Source organism: Cetorhinus maximus, chromosome 18 (assembly GCF_964194155.1).
Source record: "Cetorhinus maximus chromosome 18, sCetMax3.hap1.1, whole genome shotgun sequence".
Classification (NCBI taxonomy): domain Eukaryota; kingdom Metazoa; phylum Chordata; class Chondrichthyes; order Lamniformes; family Cetorhinidae; genus Cetorhinus; species Cetorhinus maximus.
Window position 1 is genome coordinate 43,575,542 of NC_135896.1, and position 23,097 is coordinate 43,598,638.

The 23,097-nt window shown below is 38.8% G+C and overlaps 1 protein-coding gene across 6 annotated transcripts in view; it reads right to left on the reverse strand.

Annotated features, from left to right (window-relative positions):
• Positions 1 to 23,097, reverse strand: part of map4k5 (mitogen-activated protein kinase kinase kinase kinase 5) — a 148,813-nt gene that overhangs the window by 28,148 nt on the left and 97,568 nt on the right. For 5 of the 6 annotated variants that reach the window (XM_078562540.1, XM_078562544.1, XM_078562546.1 and 2 more), the window contains 8 exons: positions 18,624 to 18,665; positions 17,563 to 17,605; positions 15,995 to 16,201; positions 11,650 to 11,736; positions 11,045 to 11,086; positions 9,851 to 9,935; positions 9,662 to 9,741; positions 9,408 to 9,468 (listed from right to left, as the gene is read on the reverse strand). In XM_078562540.1, coding sequence (XP_078418666.1) covers positions 9,408 to 9,468; positions 9,662 to 9,741; positions 9,851 to 9,935; positions 11,045 to 11,086; positions 11,650 to 11,736; positions 15,995 to 16,201; positions 17,563 to 17,605; positions 18,624 to 18,665 — 647 coding nt within the window. The remainder of the gene's footprint in view (positions 1 to 9,407; positions 9,469 to 9,661; positions 9,742 to 9,850; positions 9,936 to 11,044; positions 11,087 to 11,649; positions 11,737 to 15,994; positions 16,202 to 17,562; positions 17,606 to 18,623; positions 18,666 to 23,097) is intronic. The other variant, XM_078562542.1, reaches the window with a different exon arrangement.

The following is a 23,097-nucleotide window of genomic DNA, read 5'->3' on the forward strand; positions in this document are numbered from 1 at the left end:
GCCCTGCAAGTTTATTTCCCCTCAAGTACCCATCCAATTTCCCGTTGAAATCATTGACCCTCTCCGCTTCCATCACCCTTGTAGGCAGCGAGCTCCAGGTCATTACAACTCGCCGCGTAAAAATGTACACCCTCGCTTGCTGGGGGCTTTGGGAAATCCTGGAGTGTTAGCAACCATGTTGACAAGGAATCTGATTTCAAGCCTTTTTGCTTTAATCTGAATTATTTACGAATGGTATATTGCAAGAAATGATTCAAATCTATTAAAAAGACAAATGTAACTTTACATCTATGGTGATTAGTATGCTCATCAACAAGTACAGATGGTTCAGGATAGATTACATCTGCTTGATCTTACTCTTTGTTCAGCATATCTTTCATCATAGCAAGTACACATTTAACTGAAGTAGTGCAATAAACGTAAAAATAGCAATGGAGCAAGAAATCAAAAAGAAAAAAGTGTTACCCATGAGCTCAAGTGTTATATTGAATAAATCTATGAAACTGTCAGCAGTGCTTAGCTACATATCAAAAGCATGGTACTCAATTGCAAAAGCATGAGGATAGAGTACAAATCTAGAGATTGCACTGTTAATGTCTGAGACACTACAGACCCTGTCTCCAATACTCTACGCAGTCTTGTTCACCTAAATCACTAGAAAGATATTACAGCCCCCAAGAAAGTAGAGAAATGAGCAACTAGGATAATTCTGACCATTAAGATTTACATTATGAGGTAATGTGAATTAAGTTGGGCTTGGTTTCTAATGAGGGACATGTTTAGATTCTTTAACAGAAATTTTCAAGACTATGAGAAGGGTCAGCAACCCAATCAAAGCCAATTGTTCACTATATAAAGGGTGCAAATACCAGGGTGTACCAGTTAAAAATTTGGAAATTTATCAAAGAGAAATTGAATCAGTGTAAGTTAATATGATTGGTCATTGAATTGGGCATAAATTTGAGAGTCTATCAGACAAACTTCCAAAAGGACTGAAGGATTGTTGAGAAAGTGTGTAGATGGGTTGATCTGCATGAGGACAGAAAAAGGTTTGTTGGGCCCTAGAGGCCTTTCCTGTCTACACTATTGTTTTAACTAATGCCTGAATAGGCAAATTTCTAAGCATAACAATCTAACTGGGTACAATAGCAAAGTCACTATGTTACTGGACTAGTAACCCAGAGATGAGAGTTCAAATCCCACAATGGGGATGGGTGAATTTGAGCTCAGTTAATCAAAAAGAAAATGGAATATAAAGTTGGTTAAGTGAGTGGGCAAAGATCTGGCAAATGGAGTATAATGTGGGAAAATGTGAAATTGCCTATTTTGGCAGGAAAAATAAAACAAAAAGCACATTATCTAAACAATGAGAGATTGCAAAGTTCTGAGATGCAGAGGGATCTGGGTGTCCTAGGTTCTAGTGCATGAATCGCAAAAGGTTAGTCTGCAGGTACAGCAAGTAATTAGGAAAGCTAATAGAATGTTGTCATTTATCGTGAGGGGAATTGAACACAAAAGTAGAGAGGTTATGCTTCAGTATACAGGGCATTGGTGCGACCACATCTGGAGTACTGCGTACAGTATTGGTCTCCTTATTTAAAGAGGGATGTAAATGCGCTGGAAGCATTTCAGAGAAGATTTGCTAGACTGATACTTGGGAAAAGGTTAGACAGGCTAGGCTTCCAACCGCTGGAGCTTAGAAGACTAAGAGGCGACTTGATTGAAACATATAAGATCATGAGGGGTCTTGACAGGGTTTATGTGGAAAGGATATTTCTTCTTGTGGGAGAATCTAGAACTAGGGGTTACAGTTTAAAAATAAGGAGTCAACCATTTAAGACAGAGGAGGAGAATTTTTTTCTGAGGGCTGAGTGTCTTTGGAACTCTCTTTCTCAAAAGGCAGTAGAAGCGGCATCTTTGAATATTCTGAAGGTAGAGCTAGATAGAATCTTGATGAACAAGGGGGTGAAAGATTATCAGGGGTAGGTGAGAATGTGGAGTTGAGGTTACAATCAGATCAGCCATGATCTTATTGAATGGCAGAGCAGGTTCAAAAGGCCAAGTGGTCTACTCCTACTCTTAATTCACATGTTCATATTAGTAATGGTGACTGAAACTACCGGGTTATTGTAAAAACCCAACTAGTTCTCTAATGCCCTTTCAGAAACAAAACCTGCTGTTCATATGTGGTCTGGCTTACATGCAACTCTAGATCCACATCAAATGGTGTGACTCTTAACTGCCCAGTGAAATAGCCTAGCTATAATCAAATTGTTACAAAAACTAATTAAATCAGCCTAGATCGACCTGGACATTGGATTTGCATACTAAAAAGGCTCATCCAGCCCAGCTCACCCTACAAAATTGAGGACCTGCTGTCCCACAGATTAGTCAAGCAACAGCCTAACAGAATCACCCAACAGCCAACATTCGAGACTCCCCCATCACATTCCTTGTAAGTCATTCCCACCTGCAGGACAAACCTACCAGAGGTGGCAGCAAACCAGAATAGTCTGAGGAAGTGGCCCTGGAAATCCTCAATATTGACACCAACCCATGGTAACAAGTCAAACATCGGCATCTTGTGCTTCCTGCCCTCCCTCAGATGATGATTATTACTACCAATTGGAAAAAGAACAAGGGTAGCAAGAATGTACTCAATGTCCATTACCAAGAGTGGCTTGGTAGCACCACTACTTACTGAACCGCAAGCGGTGAAAATACCAACACGGCGAAAAACCTGACAACGGTCCTCACCAATCTACTCGTCACAGATGCAGGGGTCAAATACAGTATTTGTAGGAGTGGCCACTGCACAGTTCTTGTGGAGATAAAGTTCAGTCTTCATACTGAGGACAACCTCATGTTGAGTGACACCATTGCTGTGCTAAATAGGATAGATTCAGAACAGATCTAGCAGCTCAAAACTGGACATCCATGAGGCACTGTTGAGAAATCAGCAGCATCAGCAAAATTGTATTCCACCACTGTTAGGTAATTTCACGACACAGCATAATCCTCGCTCCACCATTACCATCAAGCCAGGTGACTAATTCTGGTTTAATGAGCAGGGTAGGAGAGCTGCCAGGAGCAGCACCAGGTGTACTTGAAAATGAGGTCCAACCTGATGTAAGCTACAATATGCATGCTAAACAATGGAAACAGGATATTAATTCCAGAGAATAGGTCTTCAGCGATCCCACAACCTCTACCTCCAAGAGGAATGAGTAGCATACGTTCAAGAACATCACCACCTGAAAATTCCCCCCACGTCGTACATCATCCTGACTTGGAAGTAAATTGCTGCTCCTTCACTGTAGCTGGGTCAAAATCCTGTAACTCCCTCCCTAACAGCACTGAGTGCATCTACACCAAATGGACTGCTACGAATCAAAAGAGCAGCGTAGCACCGCCTTCTCAAAGGCACTTAGAATGGGCAATAAATACTAGCCTTGTCAGTGACACTCACATTCCACAAATGAATAATATGCACTCCTGCCACATCCAGTTATGAATGGGGGTGATCAATTAAACGGGAGGAGGTGACTCCACGAACACCCCCAACCTCAACTATGGTAAAGCCCAGGCTGAATGCAAAAGACTGCATTTGCAGTCATCTTTAGCCAGAAGTGCCAAGCAGATGACCCATCTCAGCCTGGTCTTTAAGTCCCTATTATAACAAATACATTCTTCAGCCAATTTGATTCATGCCACATGCAAGAAATGACTGAGCATACTGCACACAGCAAAAACAGAAAATGCTGGAAATATTCAGCAGGTCTGGCAGCATCTGTGGAGAGAGAAATATAGAGTTAACGTTTCAGGTTGATGACCATGTGCGGCATCAAGAGACCCTAATAAAATGAAGTAACTGGGGATCAGGGAGAAAACTTCCCACTGGGTGGAGTCATGTCTGGTGAGTGGTGACAGCCATGATGGAGCACAAGAGATAATGATTGAGGTTGTTGAAGACCAATCACCTCAGCCACAGGACATTAATGCAAAAGCTGCTCAAAGCAGTACCCTAGATTCAACCATTTTTAGTTGTTTCATCAATGACCTCCCCCGTCCCCATCATAAGAAATGGGAATGTCTGCACAATATTCAGTTCCATTCACAACTGCTCAGATAATGAAGCAGTCTGTACTCCATGCAGTAAACTGTGGCAAAAGACTAGGCTTGGGCTGATAAGTGGCATGTTTCATCACGCCACAGAGTGCTTGGCAATGACCATCTCCAACAAGACAGCCTAACCACCTCCCCATGACAATGAATGGCATTACCATTGCTAAATCCCCTACCATCAACATCCTACAGTGCAGAAGCCGGGGGAGGCAGAGGTTATCGTTAACCGGAAACTGAACTGGGGCTAGCCACATATATACTGTAGCTACGAGAGGTCAGAGACTGAATATTTTGCAGTTAGTGACTCACCTAATTTCATAAACACTTGTCCACATCTACAAGGCACAAGTCAGGAATGTGATGGAACACTCCACTTGTCTGTATGAGTGCAACTCCAACAATATTCCAGAAATTTGATAACATTCAGGACAAAGCAAAGATTTTCATCCTATGTGCTGTACATGGCACAACATGGCTTGTGTGTACACCAAGTACAAGATGCACTGCAGCAACTTATCAAAGCTCTGCAACAGCATCTTCTAAACCTGCTGTTATAAATACCTAGTTCATGACTCAGTGATATTTTGGAGGCGATTTTTAGCTCTGGGAAGATTAAAGTTAACAATAGGAAATGGGATAAATGCAACTAGAGCAGCCTGAAAACTAGCACACTTAATGGGGAGCAGACAGGAAGGTGGAGTTGAAGCCCAAGATCAGCCATGATCATATTGAATAGTGGAGCAGGCCTGATGGGTCATGTGGCCTACTTCTGCTCCTATTTCTTGTGTTCGTGCGTTAAAAGGTTGGAACAGGTTAACAGCTAGAAGGGCAAGATCATAAAACAGCAGGTGGGCTTACTTAGCTGGAGAACTGGAGACAAAGTGTCTGCACTGCTTGCAAAGAAATGTAGCCCAGAGAGTTGTTTTGTTTTGGGAGTTAAAGCTACAATCAATTTAAAAGCATTCCCCGGAAAGCTACATCATCATGGAGATGGGTGGAGCTCATAATGTTCTAGGGTTTCAAATGATCTTTGTTTGCTGGGGTAGTGAGTGTTCTGCAGCAGGAGAAAAGGCCATAGTGAAAAGGTGCTGATATTAGCAGGCTCCCGGCAGCAAAAGCATTGCTGTACGCTGGCTTTGTGTAGTTAGGACTCAGGAGAAGTCCTGGGACACCGAGAAGGTGGCAGAGGGTCACTGGCTCCACGCTGGAAAGGGTTAAGGTGCAGAAGAAGCCCTGGGAGCCATTTATAGCTTGGTGTAGCTGGGGGGATTGGAGCTTGGTGAAATCCAAGGACAATGTTGCGCAGTGAAGCTATCCAGCTATTAAAGAGCTGAAATTGTGCCAGTAAATAGGGACTGGATTGCAGACCACTCAACCACAGAAATCCAGGAGTCTCAGGAAATGAGACTGAAACCCTGGGAGGTGTGCAGTTGTTGAAGTACAAGTTGGAGCAGCTCTGAGGGAATTCAGAGGTTTGATCTTTGAAAGTGAAAAGTTTGGAGCCCCTCATGAGGGAGACAGAGTTTCAGCGAGATTGGATGACTCAGTGTTTATAGGCGTCTGGGTGGGTTGTTGAGAAATCCATGGAACTTGGACGCATCTGCCACTTATTGTGCAGTGCAGTGTGTTTGATCAGTTTGCTTGCTAATTTACATGTTCCTCACATTAACCCTGAATGTTAGAGCATAAGATATATCTTGTAAATTGTTTCATCTTTCTGACCTCGTATAGTGCATCTTTCTGACCTTGTATAGTAAAGTTTATTTTTGTTCAAAACCCGTGGAATCTTGTGGCTTTATTCTCTTAGCAAGTATCTTGAATCTCGAACCTTGTCTACTCGAAGCAAAATGTTATTGGTCCCAACCAGTTCATATCAAAAACTTGGGGACCTGGTCAAGGATCATAACGCTACCAACTTTACCACCTAGAAGGGGAAGGGCAATGGGCACATAGGAACACCACCATCGCCCATCCAAATCTCATACCACTCTGACTTCCATTGTTGCTGAGTCAGATGCTCCCTAACAGCACTCAAGTACCTTAAACACATTGACTACAGTGATTCAAGGTGACAGCTCACTACCACCTTCTCGAGGACAATTAGGGTTGGGCAAGAAATTCTGGCATTACCAATGTCCACGTCTTGTAAATGAATTAAAAAAAAATATATTGAAACATAGACTGTGAATCAAACTTTTCAGGGAATTTACTTAACACTAGAAAACTGGAGGTTTGCAAATCAGATAATAGTTTCTGAATGACAGATATAATACTGTAATTACATCTTCTTGAATTAAGATGTTTGCTGCTGAAACTCCACAGATAATAGGAATAGACCTGCTGTTGACACTGACATTATGTTGGAATGAAGTACAGCAATATAACAGGGATGTAGTGATTAAATATACTGACAGCAGGAGGGTTTAAATCAAGCACACTATCAGGTCACAGATTTTAAAGTGGAGTTTAGCAGGCATTAACAGTGGAAAATAAAAGTTCTGTTGAGACTTCTGCAACAAAAACAGAAGTTTACAAAACCCTCCAGACAATTAGCATAGAACACAGAAGTAAAGGTCGAGAACAGTAACAGACATTTGAAAATCCAGCCTTGTAGCAAGAATCAAATTTAACTGAAAATAAACGCAGAGGTGAAAGAAGATGTAAAAGATAAACAAAATGACAGGAGTATAAGGAAGTTGAATATATTTAGGTGACAGGATAGGAGCATATCACATTAAGTTGTTATTTTTGAGACCAGGTTTTGGTACTTGGCAAACATAGGACTGCTTTAGAAAAAGGCATGAAGCTGTAGGCTTGCATTTTAATATCGCACTTGATACGTAAGCAGGTAAGGTTTCATATAAAAGCATGCACAAATACAGTGAAGGCTGAAAATTCTTAAATTGTTTTTACCTTCTGTGCGCAGCGATCAGTGCAATTTGGATACAAAGTGAAGCCATTATGAGAGAAGGAGAATATAAAAGAGGTTTGATTAATTTCACACACGTGTTTAGTTAAGCAGCTATTACAAACAGTAAATGAAAGGAAAAACACAAGCATTATTTCAGTTAAATCTACATTCAGTGCAAATGACAACCCATGTTTTATATGGTCATGAAGATAGATTATAAAACTATTCATATCGTAAATTAGTCAAGTTAACATTTTCACCTTCCTCCACCTGTTTAATGTGACACAAAAAACTATAATAGACTCAAATCTCCAAAGGATACTTGATATTAGAACTTCACAGCATATACACACACATATGTTTGTGGGTGTATATATTATATATACACACACACATACATACATATATATATTTTAAAAAGGTGTATTTCATATGGTATCCATGTAAACTGAAACAAATGGTCAAATGCCGATTGGCACCATGCTATAATTTGCCATTCCAATCCAATTTATCCAGTGCATTTTTCCCACTTTACTATTTCACATATGTATTGCTTCATGACCTTCTCCCAGTACTCTGCTATTCTATAACTGATGGCTAGGTAGTGTGCAAAGGCAAGCTTGCTGGGCATTCCCAATTGCACAACGTAGGTAATACCATCACATGCAAAGATCCCAGGTTTGATCCCTGATCCATGCAGAGTGAACTGATGTCAGAAGGTGAAGCAGTAGAAAGAATACAACTGATTTCAGAATTCTTGGGTTTAAGGGCAGCAATAGGATTGGTTTTTAAAAAAAAGGGAGTGGGAGAAATAAGGCTTCTCATTTCTGTCCAGTGACTCCTGCCAGAAAGTGAACTTTTATTAATGAAGGATTCACATTAAGAATCTGTATTTGTTGGAAAATTATCAATAACTTATTCCCAATTACGATTCTTATATCTTTTGTCTTAAAGGTGAGTATGGTTCAAAAGGAAAAATAGACTTTCAATTCTCAACCAAGTGGTCATTCTTGAAGCATTTTGTTTATTTACAAGCCTAAACATGCATCCATTCCAAAAGAAGTCACTGGATAACTATTAGCTTCAGATGTTCTGATTTTTCCCCCTTCAATTATCCCAGGCAGCAAAGTTTTCACTGCTGCCCTGAACTAGATACAAAGGGTATCAACCTCACAGTGCATATTGGAGTTCAAAACCAGACCCTTTCTGCTGTGTATGGATTTCTACTGTTTTACAAGGTATACATACACCAACAGAGCTACTGTAGGGGCAGAGAGAAAAGCTGTAATTTGCTCAAAAATTGTATGAAAAAATCAATTGCAAGGTCAATTAGTGCTTCAAAGTCTTTCCCAACCTTCTCAATAAATTTCAGTATTATTGTCATGTTTGTGCTGAAGAAATGACAAGATTAGTGTTTTAATCTTCCCTCAATAAAAAAAAAATTAATATAGCCCAGAAGCAAGGTTACAATCCAATTCACTGTGTATATTTTAAAATATATTAAAAGAAAGTGAGCACATAGATATATACATCTATTTGAGAGAGAAGTCTTGGGGCATAAAATGGCCAACTTCAGGGGCTAACGTATGATGGACGAATTTTACAGTCCCACCGAAGTCAATGGACTTTTGAACAGCTCGCCACATTTTAGGGGCCTGGTCTGCTGTGACAGAGCCATAAAACCCGCCCTATGTCTCAAGAAAGTTTGACCAGGTATTGAATATGGCCATTTTTGGGGAGCCAGCAAAAACAGGTGTTAGATCCTTTAATGAGGGACCTCCATGCCCATTTTAGGATTCTTTTGTCAAGTTGAACTATTGAGCATGACAGATGCCAGGTCTGCTCTGCTCAGAGTTTCCAAACATGCGGCCCAACAAGTGACCACCAATAAAATGCGTAATTTACAATTTATTTAAAAATGTACAATTCCTCCTAGCTGCACAGCACTCCTGAGAGCTGCTGATGGCCCACAAGGAGATACCCAAGAACCACTGCTAGCAAAGTAAGTGGACTGCAATTGGAAAGCTGACGATTATAGAAGTGAGGCCAGAGTACCAGAATGACTCAGGCCTCCCAGATGGAACCCAATAACAAAGGCACATTAAAACCTATAGATTTAAATATCAATTTTCCACACGCCATGCAACATTTTACCAATTGGTGATAACACTGGAAATTTAAAGATCAAAATCTGTCACATCAGTTAAATTGATCTTCATTTTCATGGGAACATGGACAAACAGAATTAAAGTGCATCTACAAATCTTGCTTTCCCGCGTTTTGTATTATTTATTGACCTGAAATGACATGAGCTTTATTTTTGAAATTTTATTTCATGTTATTCTTAAGAGATGACCAAATAAATACATACCTGATAAAGACATTAAAATGTTATTGATAACGTACAGCCAAGTACATCTCCTGGGAAAAAGCTGGGAAAATATATTTGTATTAGTATCAATTGGAAACATTTGAGTTAAATAAACGTTATTCAACTAAACTTGAATAAAGGAGTTGTATAGTCATTATCCCATTCTTCAAAATATACTCCTGCTATACTTCTAACCCCTCTTCCCTCCCAAGAGAGATCAGATGCAATCCAGCTGTAATACTTAAATTGCTTACTTGCTCCATTGAAGCTTCATGCAGTTCATTCAGATTTAACGTATAAATGCCTTCTTCAGTTCCAAAGATTAAGTACTGGTCTAATTTAAAGGAAAACAAAACCAAAGTTAATACTTTACTAAAATAAATCTTCACAACTTTTTGTAAATGGTCTTAGTGTAAAAGCAATTCCTGATTAGCTAGCATTACCCTTTGTCTCAGGGTGTATCCAAGATGTAGCACAACTTATCTTCAAAGGACATCCATCAAATACCTTTGTAAAGCAGGCTCCCATCTATATTTGAAGAATTTCAACATTCAAAAATTTACTCAATATTGCAAAAACTGAAAAAACTTTCCTTAAAGAAATACATAAAATAAATGCATTTAAGATTAAACATGTTTATATTTGAAAAGTAACCTCCAGGACAGAACCATCATTTAGCATTTGAGTGAAGTTCTATAATCAATATTTAATTACTAGCTGTGGTCATTTTCATTTATGGAACAAATTCAAACTCCACAAATAAGCAAATATTGCTGTTATCAGTGGAGATAAGGTTGGGGGTCAGAAAAAAAAAGTTATGCTAACCCTTGGAAATAATTTGCAAAACTTGTCTGAAGAAAGCCAGCCAGACACCACTCCTGCTCAGTATCCAATACCTCTACCTCTAAGTATGTATGGGATGATGGCATGACGACAGTTTTGATGCCTCCTATTCAGCCGACAGTCACTCAGAGTTTTGGCTCATTGGTGAAAGTTATCACAGGAATGAGGTACTGGAAGGTGCATAAAATTATCTCGGCCTGAGTCATCTCCTTCCGGATAGAGATGGAGAAAATTGCGTGAATTCAATGGTATTGTGCGGTAGCACATTCTCAATTCACTAGTAGCTCCAACCATGAAATCCAGTCTAAACAGATGGGTGTAAAGGCCCTTTGCAAAATGAATTAGGACAGTATCAATTCAAATCATAGTGGACATGGGCTACAGCACAAAACAAAGCATTATTTGGCATTAACTGGCAATTTTGGTCAAAGGAGCCATAAGAATTTGTGGGGGGTGGGGGAATGAACATTGATAGAAGTGAGGGATGTTCTTGAGATGAAGACAGATTACTCTGGCAGACTGTGGAGTTTGACTCTACAGCTGCTTGAGGCTGACATTGTCTGATAGGTGTTGCTCTCCCCAGCGATGAAATGCTTTATCTTGGTGATTATAACATGCATTAAAAAAGGGCCTCAAATCAACATAAATTATGCCATAGCAGAGTCATTAGCCAACTTATATTAATACCATAATTCCACTAAAGTAATAGAGGGATAAATTCAGACAAATGCATTAAATGCTTTTTTTTCAGTATATTAGAGACTGGGAATTATGCCTTCAAAAAATTTACTTACATGGACTTTTGGAGTTGGAGGAAGGCCATTGATTGCTGGCTTCTACAGAAAAATAATTGACCTTTTTAATGTTCAAATTTGCAGTTATGCAAGTATAACACAATTCAATAGGCATCAAGACAAACATCGCACAGTATAATCACTTGACTCCAACATCTGTTCTCCATTGAGGCTGCCATTTTATATATGGAAGAGTAAACAGTTTGTAGTTGGAGATTCCAGGACATCTGGGCTCCTGGTTTGTAAGGATATTAATAGTACATCAACAAATGTAATAGGTGCCCTCTTGTGCACATCACTCCATCTGATCCAAATATTTGGCAAGAGATGGAGGTTTAAGAAACATATTTGTATTCTGAAATATCATGAAGTATTCTTGTAAGGAGCAAAATAGAATTTGTGTTCTTTACTTATGCAATGTCAAGATGTTACAACCATGAAAATCACAGCGACTTCTACTGAAACAGCAAAAATCCTTAAAAAATTGATGTGAAACCTGGGATACATTTCTACTATAAAAAGTAATAGCCATAACTCAGACATCTAAATATGACTGCAAGAAATATATTTATTCAAATGATTTTAACAATTAAAAAGCAACATACAGGAAAATCTCTCTTTTCTTTTCTTCGAGGTAATGCTGGAGGATGCTCAGAATTTTCACCAGTTAGGATTGAAGAGCCTCCTGCAAAACGTGAACATATACAAAGCATTTTACTGCATCAATCTTTCTAAAGACAACTGAAATGTAAATTTATGCAGAACCAACTTCACACATGAAAGCAGAGTGCCTCTACTCCACATTCTCAAGGCAATTAATGCACACAGCCATTACTAGTATTTACACATAACTCACAGTATATTTACAGTGCAGAAGGCGGTCATTTGGCCCATTGAGTCTGCACTGGCTCTCTGAAAGAGGATTCCACCTAGTCCCACTCCCTTGCCTTATCCCCATAACCTTGCACATTCTCTTTTCAGGTAGCAATCCAATTCCCTTTTGAATACCTCAATCGAACCTGCTTCCACCACCCTTTCAGGAAGTTTGTTCCAGACTCCGACCACCCAGTGGGTGAAAAAACTTTTCAACACCACATTTACTCCTTTTGCCAATTATTTTGAATCAGTACCCTCTAGTGTGAAGAATAATGCAAAAAATTACAGCTACAGCTTGAAAATGTTATTAAACCATATATTAGAAAAACCATCTCATGATCAAGGCATTTTATCAAAATATATTTTGCAGATATGACATACAAGTTACATCTAAAAATTGCTAAATTATTGATGTTTTTAAACTATCCTGTTTCTAAATCTAAATCAATATATGAATGCAAAGAACAAAAAAGTTTAAATTAAGAAACTGCTTTACTCTATTCAAAGTGGGCTACTGGTGACAGGTTACAATTCCAGCAACCTAGAAATCATTGCTATGCAAAAAATCATGGACTGTTGCTCTTAGTAATGCCAACATACAGGTGCACAAACAACAAATAACTAAGGAAAGGATAGGGCCTATCAGAGATGTACATGGTAACTTATGGGTTGATGTAGAAGATGTGGGCAGGGTTCTCACTAAGTCTTCACTAAGGAGAGGGATGATACAGACATTCTAGTTAAAAAGGAGTGTGAAATATTAGATACAATAAGCTAATGAGAGAGGGAGTACTGGAGGGACTGGCATCCTTGAAGGTGGATAAATCACCAAAGCCAGGTGGATCGTTTCCCAGGCTGTTGAAGGAAGCCAGGGAGGAAATAGCAGATGCTCTGAGGGTCATTTTCCAATCCTCACTAGATACAGGTGAGGTCCCAGAGGGTTGGAGGTTTGCGAACGTTGTACCATTTAAAAAGGATGCGAGGGATAGGCCAAAAGATTATAGGCCCATCAGCCTGACTTCGGTGGTGGGCAAATTATTGGAAACGATTCTGAGACAGGATAAACTGTCACTTACAAAGGCATGGATTGAACATGGATAGGAAGCATGGTTTTCTTAGGGGAGATCATGTCATACTAACTTAATAGAATTTTTTGAGTAAGTAACGAGGAAGATTGATGAGGGTAGTGCAGTCGAGGTTGTCTACATAGCTTTCAGTAAGGCATTTGACAAGGTCCCACATGGCAGATTGGTCAGGAAAGTGAGATCTCATGGGATACAGGGGAAAGTGGCAGGTTGGATCCAAAGATTACCTCAGTGACAGGAAGCAAAGGGTAATGGTCGATGGATGTTTTTGCGAATGGAAAATGGAAAGGGCTCAGTGTTTGGGCCCTTGCTGCTTGCTGTATATACTAATGATTTAGACTTAAATGTGGGAGGCATTATTGGAAAATTCGCAGATGGCACAAAAATTGGCCATGTAGTTGATAGTGAAGAGGATAGCTGTCGACTTCAGAACGATAGCTATGGTTTGATTGAGTGGGTAGAGAAGCGGCAAATGGAATTCAATCCAAAGAGGTAATGCTTTTGGGGGGGGGCGCAAACAAAGCAAGGGAAAACTCAATAAATGGGAAGATAAGAGGGGTTGAGGAAGTGAGAGACCTTGGTGTGCATGTCCACAGGTCCTTGAAGCCGGCAGGGCAGGTGGACAAGGTGGTCAAGAAAGCATATGGAATGCTTTCCTTTATTAGGCAACGTACTGAATAACTGAAAACAAAAGCAGGGATGTAATGATGGAACTGTATAAAATGCTGATTAGGCCACAGCTGGAATTGTGCGTACAGTTCTGGTCACATTACAGGAAGGACATAATTGCTCTGGGGAGAGGAGATTTACGAGAATGTTGCCAGGGTTTGAAACGTGCAACAATGAGGAGAGATTGGATAGGCGAGGGTTGGTTTCCTTAGAACAAAGACGGTTAAGGGGTAGTCTAATTGAGGTGTACAAAATTATGAGGGGCCTAGATAGGGTAGACAAGAAAGACTCGTTTCCCCTAGCTGAGGGGTCAATTACCAAGGGGCATCGATTAAAGGTGATTGGTAGAAGGATTAGAGGGGACATGAGGAAAAGCTTTTTCACTTACAGGGTGGTGGGCATCTGGAATTCACTGTCTAAGTTGGAGGTTGAGGCTGAAACGCTCAACTCATTTAAAAAGTAACTGGGTCTACATCTGAAGTGCTGTAACCTGCAAGGCTATGGACCAGGTGATGGAAAGTGGGTGGCTAGTTTCTTTTTTCTCTTTTTGGCTGGCACAGACACGATGGGCTGAATGACCTCTTTCTGCACTTTTCTATGGTTCCATGGTTCTAACCCACAGCAAGCCCTGGAGATTCAGCCCTTGAAGCACAGGCAACTCAGTTCTATATGGACTTTTTCCAATTCTGGTTTTGTCCGTATCAATTATGTGGGCCTGGAGGCTTGGAAACTGACTTCTTCTTTGTTTAAGCACTGTGAATAATAACTGCTGAGCATAACAACATCAGCTGGTGTCTGCTCCATAGACACTACACAGTATCTTTGTAAAATATAATAAACTTAAATTTCACTTCTGTCCCATAAAGCTCCATGGCATGGACACCCATCTTCAACTTAACACCATCCATATTCATTTCTTACAAGCTATTTAAATAACTAAGTAATATATCTCTAGAAATTTCTATCGATGTTGATGCTTCAATGCTTAATGCAACAGATCAACCCTAGAGTTATTGACTGACAGCAATCTCTTACAAAATACTTTTTGAAGGATAATTTTACTGCTCACTCCCTCTCAAATCACAAATATCAAAGTTTCTAGTTCCATTATACTGTTAGGTATTTTACATCAGAAGTCCCCGAACTTTGGGGAAAGGGCATTGAGGTTACTGGGGACATAAGGAGGATGGGTTGGTCAAGATCAAGAGCCACAAAAGCAGCCTTGCATAGCCAGAGAAGTTGCATTATGGGACAATCGCAGCACAGAATGGGATGCTTAAATTTACATTGATTTGAGAAGTGAGCTTTGGACCTATCAGACCTGCTCTTTGTGCAATATTAATTATATTACAATATTGACTTTGGTCTTTCTATCCTATATACTCTGACAAAATATACCATTGTTTTCATAGCTATCCTAACTCAAGCGTGTTAGTTTATTCTTAATTTCAAGGCACTTGAATTATACTGTTTCTTACTAGGGAGAGAAAACTCTGTGGGTAACATTCGTTTCAATTAGCTGTCAGTCAAGCTAGGCTCTGTTTTATAACAGAAATATTACTAGGTCCCAGCTGTTATGAAACCCTGAACAGAATTTCCATTCAAAAATGCTAAAAATTTAGGGGGTTCAAGAGCTTGACACCTGAAGAAGTGACATTATAGTGTAAATCAAGTGCACTGGATTCCAGAACTTTATTCAACATATTCATAGACCCACACACTGTGGGTTTATGCACCCACTGGTTCTCTAAAGAAGCAGTGCAAATCAGCATCTCAAATTTCTCCACACAGCAATTGGTTTTACTCTCTGAACTCCACACCATGCACAGCACCCAAGAATCTACTGACCTAATGGGTTATCAGTGCAGTATTAGTATATAGAATCAATATGACCCAAATGTAAAGGAAAATGTTCCCATGTGATATCTTCTTTGTGTGGTAACCTAGCAGATGATATACACATCATTCCTACCACCCACCTAGGAGAAAGTACACAAGCTTCCTGTGCATAGTACCATTAAGAGTCATATTCTCTTCAGCCGTATGTCAGAGACTGACTTTGGGCAAATGGAACAGTCTCCATTTTAGTACACTTGTTCCAAAAGATGGCATTAATACTGATTTCAAGCAATACCAGGAATGCTCACTCCAGACAGCTCAATCAATTCAGATAAGCTAAACTCCATTTGTGCAATGGGGAATAACAGGAAGTATCTTTCTGTGTGTGTGGCTTTGGAGATTTAAGATATGAGAGATAAATTATGTAAGCAGCTCTACAGTCTTCAGTATAGCGAACACCCATTCCACATTTAACTTCATTACCTATCTCATTAGCTCTGATATCAAGCAATCCAGGGCTACTAAGGCTACTGGGAAGGGATGTTTCAAGAATCTCTGATTGATACAGTGATGTTGGAGTACTCTGTCTTCTTGGCACAGCTGATGGTCCATTTTCTGTACAAGATTGCCTCTTGACCGTCTGTGATCTCTCTTCATCTGGAATATCAGAAGCACTATGCACTCTTGGCTGAAACAGTATAAATTGGTCTTAATAAGAAGAAATAGTTTTAGCTGGTTCATTTTCTTATTCAAATACAATTCCAAATAGGAAAACTGTAATTACAATAATAGTTGATCAAGCATTGTGCTATAGAAAACTAATTTAATTTGAATTAACAGGCAGAACTTTCAATCTTGGTGGGGGCATAAAACTGGCGTTCAGAGATTGGACATACATTGAAATCAGTGGAAAGGGAAATTGGGTGTGATATAGAAAAAGCAGCCAATTCAATACCGCCTGTTTTATGCTCCTGAAGTTGAAAATTCTGTCCACTGCATCCTTTCAATAAGAGTGAAGATTATTAAGAATTCAGTGAAAAATAAACCCATAATACACATTCAGTCCTTTGGAACCAAAAGTACAGTCAATTAAACCCGGTCATTCCCACTTATGCTTGTATGCAGGAACGGTGAAGGTAAAGCTATCAATATCAAAGGTGCCTTAAAAAAAGTTGTTTTTACTTTGGCAGTAATATCGCTTACAACTCTTAGAGGGACCTATAAATTTCTAACTCAGTTAGGCAGAACAGGAGGGAATAGAAATCTACATCAGACTGTCAAAGGAAGTTTCCTGTTCTGTGAAGCAAAGTAATACCTGCACTTATATTTCCGTTGGTTCGCTGAAACATCTCAAAGTCCTTTGTACAATTAATTACCGATCTGGTCTATCTAATCTTATCTAAATAAGTTAGAAGCTGAGGAAAGTTCCTGATGATGTCACTCCACTATAATTAACCAGTGAGCCAACAAGGATGTTTCAGGGGTCCACGCAGAAGCGCTGTAAACAAATGTTTCCATAAGACTCATACTTTTTTCTTCTGATTGGAAATGCTTTATGGATAACTACCATGGCTAGTGATTCATCACAAGAAATTTTGCTATGGCTGATAGAGGATAGTAATGATGATAGTCCTTAAGCAATTGATAAATGCATCAAGCTGTACCTTTTAAGTGTAAGCTTAACAGCCTGTTGATTTATTTTGACTGCAGCCATGCTACAGCTGGTGCAGTATAGAATTTCAGCTGATTTAAGTTGCTATCCTAAAAGGCACAGTTAAACAACAAAATTTGATTTTAAACTTCCCACAGTAGAAATTTAAAGATTTCATCAGTTGCTTGGCACAGGCACAGCGCTAATTTCAAGTTCATACATTCCGAAAGTCTGTCTGTTTATGGGTGGCATAACGTGACAAATTATAGCAATTATTCATAAATCATCTTACCCATAATCATCTTTAATACTATATGCAATATTAAAACAAGTTAGCTTGCAAGTATTTTTTTAATGAAATTAAGACAAACAAGGGAGCCCATTGAAAGAGAACTCACCTTTGGTGGAAGGGGAGGTGGAACTACTCGTTTAAGTGTTGACCTTATGGAAAACATGCAAACAGTTTAACAAGGTTCAAAAACAATGCAATGTAAAACGTTACAATGCCAAGATAAAAATAATCTTAACATTTCATGCAACAAAAGTTCAGTTGCACAAGCTCCAGTCAAATTCAGTAAAAATAGTTTGGAGATAACTACTGGTAGGAAATCAAACATTTACATCTTCCCTTCTTATATCCGCTCCCTAATCTGTAATTCAAAGGCAGGGAGACCACCAGTCACTCATTTTTTTTTTAAAAATTTGTTCATAGGATACAAGTATCACAGGCAGGCCAGCATTTATCGCCCGCCCCTAAATGCCCTTGAGAAGGTGGTCGTGAGCCACCTTCTTGAAATCTTACAGGCCATATAGTGAGAACATACTCTGTTTTTAGGGAGGAGTTCCAGGATTTTGACTCAGCGACAGTGAAAGGATGGCATTGCCAAGTCAGGATAATCTGACTTGCAGGGGAACTTGCAAATAGTGTTCCCATGTGCCTGCTGCCCTTGTTCTTCTAGATGATAGGGGTCACGAGTTTGGAAGATGCTGCTGAAAGTGTTACATGCTGCATCAATGAACATCAATGAGTGTGATTCTATTGTTTACAATGTATGCTTACACAAAAGCATCAGAAACTATTCTGTGCAATTTTTCATTCCCCATCCTACAGTAGATAAGCTAACATCAAGATGACTGTGTAACTACACTGATGTATAGCAAAATGCTGATACTGGGCTGCATTAACGTTTTCCACAATACTCATAACCTGGTTATGAAAAGGCATGATTTTCAGCCTTGTTTCAAGATTTTCCAAAGTAATGCAACCGCTAACATGAAGCTTTCCTAAGAACAGGCTTGCCATTCTCATAAATTTAGATTAAGTCAATAATTTAAACAACTTCATGGTACTTGTAATATAAAAAAGTTTTATTGTTTTGAGGAAATATATTGGTGTTAACATTATGCTATTCATCATAATTCACTTAAATTTAACACTCTACAAAACAAGGGGACTTACAGTTCATCTTCAAAGTTCTCTTCCAAGTGTGCTATGTGTCCCCTAAAAAAGTGCATTAGCATACCACATTAGTTTGCAAAGAATTAGGTTAATGGAGAACAGATGCTTTGAAGTTACTAAAGCATGTACACACTACCATGATATTCACATACATGTGAAAAATCAAAATTTAAATATACTGAACAACTGATTCAAAATATGGTGTATCATGGAAACTAAGATCTGTGTACAGCACTTCATCTAAATTATTTGGAATGATTTCACAATGAGTAAACATAGGTTCTCAGATGAATGCACGACATCGTTCTTTCCCCTCCTAACACTAAAATTTGGAATTCAGTTGCAAATTTGTTGATGAGTAACAAGCTATATTTTAATTTCACCCTAATCCACAATTTCATAGAATCTAGCTGCTAATTAGGAAATTAAGAACGTCAGCCCATTTATGAAAAAGATGGTAGACATCTTGACAATGATATTCTACCTTGCCATGACCAAATCTTACATTAATTTACCTTCTCATTGCCCCTCTCCCACAACAGCCCAGCTGACTCAGAATCTATTTACTGAGATCACCAGCAAAAAATTGAGACCACAATCTTGCATTCTACCACTCAGTATAACTTACGCCTCCTTTTCTATTATTTTGTGGCAATTTCTTTATTACTAAATTTCTCAGTAGATATGGGGAGTAAAAGGAAGACATGATATGGCCATAATCCATTTTTTTTTTAACCAGCACCAGACAATATACATGTAATTAAATCTCTCAAAAAAAAATTGAAAAAATTATCTCTTTGATACAAATCACGTATATCTTGAGGATGGTTCCAGAAAGATGATTTTGGGTAGGTCATTTGGAAGCAGGAGAATAAAAACCATTACAGCCACAATACAACCAATTGGGATGAAATCTTATTTAAATCAGAAAATGTCCTCTTGACCTACCTCTAGAACTACCACTGTATCTACCACAAAACAAATGCATTACAGTAGATGAAGGCAATAGCTACTGATTAAGCTATTGAGTTACCGTTGTTGCAATTCTTTCTCAACACATTTAAGGCGGCTCATTTGGAATCAGAACAGAACAGAAAAGAGGGAAAGAGCTTGTAGAGTAGGGTGCACAAGATGTGCTTCATGCCTAGGAGTTGTAAGAAACAGATTGCCATGCTTGGAATTTAACCGTGTACTGCAGCTGCTGGTGCATTAAAACAATAAGAGGCAGTAAAGGATAATTTTACCCCACAGTTGGTACCCTCCACTTATAACATTACATAACTTAAGGTTACCATATTGAGCATATTAGAAGCACTCTTTCACATACTCAAATGTTTCAAAATAACCAATTACAACAGTTTATTACACTATCAACAGAAAACAGGCACCAAGGAATGCTGACTGGTGTGTCCAAAGTTTACTATAAGGATTCCTTACTGTAAACCAACTCCATGGTTAACAGTTCAAGTTCACAGAAAACACCAAAACTGGGGGAGACCTTGAATCTGAGAAGTCACCCAGGAGCAGACAAAATTCATAAGTGACTGGAACAGTGGCAGATGAGTGTTAATAAGGACAAGTATAAAGATTATGCACATAGGAAGAAAAAAAAATGTATATTTTTTAATGGTGCTAAACATGTAAAGGAGAAGTTGAGAAAGACTTATGATGTTAGACTAAGAGTCCAAATATCCTATCATTGCCAAGCAATCAGAGCAATGTATATATGCTGAACAATATAGTCAAAAAAGTTAAAAAGTTGGAGTAAGCCCTGGTTCAATTGTATAGTGCTCTGATCAGATCATACATCAAGTATCACATCTGGTTCTGACAATAGAGCAACATTGGAGTATCATACGATATTTCAGTTAACACTCGAGTGCAAGTCTCTGCACCAACAACTTCTTGCTACAACAGTAATGATTGACTGCTGCACTGTTAGAAGTGCCATCTTTTAGATGAGAAGTTTAACTGAGGCCCCATCTGCTCTCAGGTGGACATAAAATATTCCACTATGAAGAAGAACAGGGGAGTACTCCCCATTGTCCTATGCAGTCCTCAAAATAGCACTAAAACAGATTATCTGGTCTTTATGTTAGATCTGTTTGATAGGCCTTACACATGCAAAATAGCTGCCGCATTTTAATACATTTACAATAGTGATGACATTTGAGTATGTGAAAGAGTGCTTCTGATATGCTTAATATTGTAAGCTTAAGTTATGTAATGTTAAAAGTGGAGGGTACCAACTGTGGGGTAAAATTATCCTTTACTGCCTCTTACCGTTTTAATGCACCAGCAGCTGTAGTACAGTTAAATTCAACTTCTCCTTTACATGTTTAACACCATTAAAAAATATACATTTTTTTTCTTCCTATGTGTATAATCTTTATACTTGTCCTTATTAACACTCATCTGCCACTGTTCCAATCACTTATGAATTTTGTCTGCTCCTGGGTGACTTCTCAGATTCAAGGTCTCCCCCAATTTTGGTGTTTTCTGTGAACTTGAACTGTAAACCATGGAGCTGGCACTTCTAACAGTGCAGCAGTCAGTCATTACTGTCAAATACTGCCTATAAAAATAATTAGTTGGCTGTAAAGCACTTTGGAAGGTCCAGAGAAATTGAAAGATATATAATTCAAGTTTGTTCTTTCTTTAATCTTGCATTCTGCTCATTACCCCAATGTCTCCATTTTCACTCCCTCAAGGTTAAGGTGCTACCCCCTCTTCATCTGTATCCCCCTGGCATCATCATCATCATCTGAAGTGCTATATAAATGCACTCAGCGTGCAGTAAATCTAGAACTTCAAACTTAGCAAAAGGACAAGCAAGGTACAAGTTCACAACTAGTAGAAAACAAATTTAGGACTAGTCTAAGGAAGCTTTCCTTCATACAAAGATCAATCAGTATTGGAGGTCAAGTGGCTTAACATAGACCAGGGTTGAAACACAGGGCTTTCCTCATCCTTTTCTTAGAGCAAATAAGAATTTCAGATCTGTTGTTGGGAAATGATTTCCTTAGCCTTTCTGACCAATACTGTAGGCAATACATGAAACTGTCTTGAACTAACCAAAGTTTCAATGAAAATCATCTTTGCTTGTAATGCTCTCTATGGTGAAGTAAATTAAGCTTATTGGAAGACTGACTCATAGTATATGAAGACTGGGGTAGATTTGACAAATTTCTTTATGGTCAACTCAAGGATACCTGGAGAGGAAGGTGGTCAACTTGATTGTTGGTAGAGTCAGGGCTCATTTTTTGCTACCAATAAATTACCCAAAATAGCACTAGAATAATAAATTTACCAGGAAGATGTACTTCAGAGAAAGAAAATTGGAAGTTCCAATACAGAAATAGTCAGGAAACGGGAAGAAAATGTCACAATGTCTTTAGTTATTCCAGGAATTTCTGCTATGAAGATAGCTTGGAGAAGTTGGAATTGTTTTCCTTGGAGAAGAGAAGGCTGAGAGGAGATTGATAGAGGTATTCAAAATCATGAGGGGTCAAGATTGAGTAGATAGGGAGAAACTATTCCCACTCATGAAATGATCGAGAACAAGAGGTCAGCGATTTAAAGTAATTGGCAAAAGCAGCAAAAGCGGCACAAAGAAAAACTTTTTCATGCAGCAAGGTTAAGGTTTAGAATGCACTGCCTGAGAGCATGTTTAAGGCAGGTTCAATCGAAATATTAAAAAAAGGAATTAGACAGTTATCTGAAAAGGAAGATTATGCAGGGTTACAGGGGGAAGGCGGGGGAATGGCTCTTGGTGAATTGCTCAATCAAAGAGCAAATGCAGACATGCTGTTACAATTCTGTGATTCAATGCCTCAAACTTAACACTTCTTATCTGAAAGGCTTATTGTGGATTATAAGATTTGCTACAGCAACTTAACTCGCATCAAGTACAAGGTCATAATTTATTTCCTGGAATTGATGCTTGGATTTTGTCTAAAGAAAAATTGCCTCATCCTCAATCTCACCAAATTAGCAAATCTATGAAAATAGTCATGAAGATTATGTAACAGTGTAAAATACATGTTCAAGAAGACAGTTTAAACTTTTTTGAACTGATCCACCCGCTGCTTTTTAAGTAGGTGCATCAGTTCTCACCATATCCCTGGGCTTCTGGGTATCCAACTTGTACATAAGCCTGATCAATTTCAGCCTCAATTAAACAGTCATAGTATTAGCACTGACTTTCAAAATAGATTTGAACACAACATGTTCTTTTGTGTGTTATGCTGTATTTAGGGGATAACTGTTAATCCTGTGGCATGTTATCCTACTCATGGCATGCTATCCTTTTCATGGCATAGAGATTACAAGTTTTGATTTGTAGGAATTGGATCTGCTTACAGAAACCATTGTTTCACCGTGAAGGCAACTTAAAAGTGCTGGAACGGAACTGCAAAAAGCTGTTGTATTATAAAACAACACAATATTACTTGTCTACCTGTAATCAAATGCT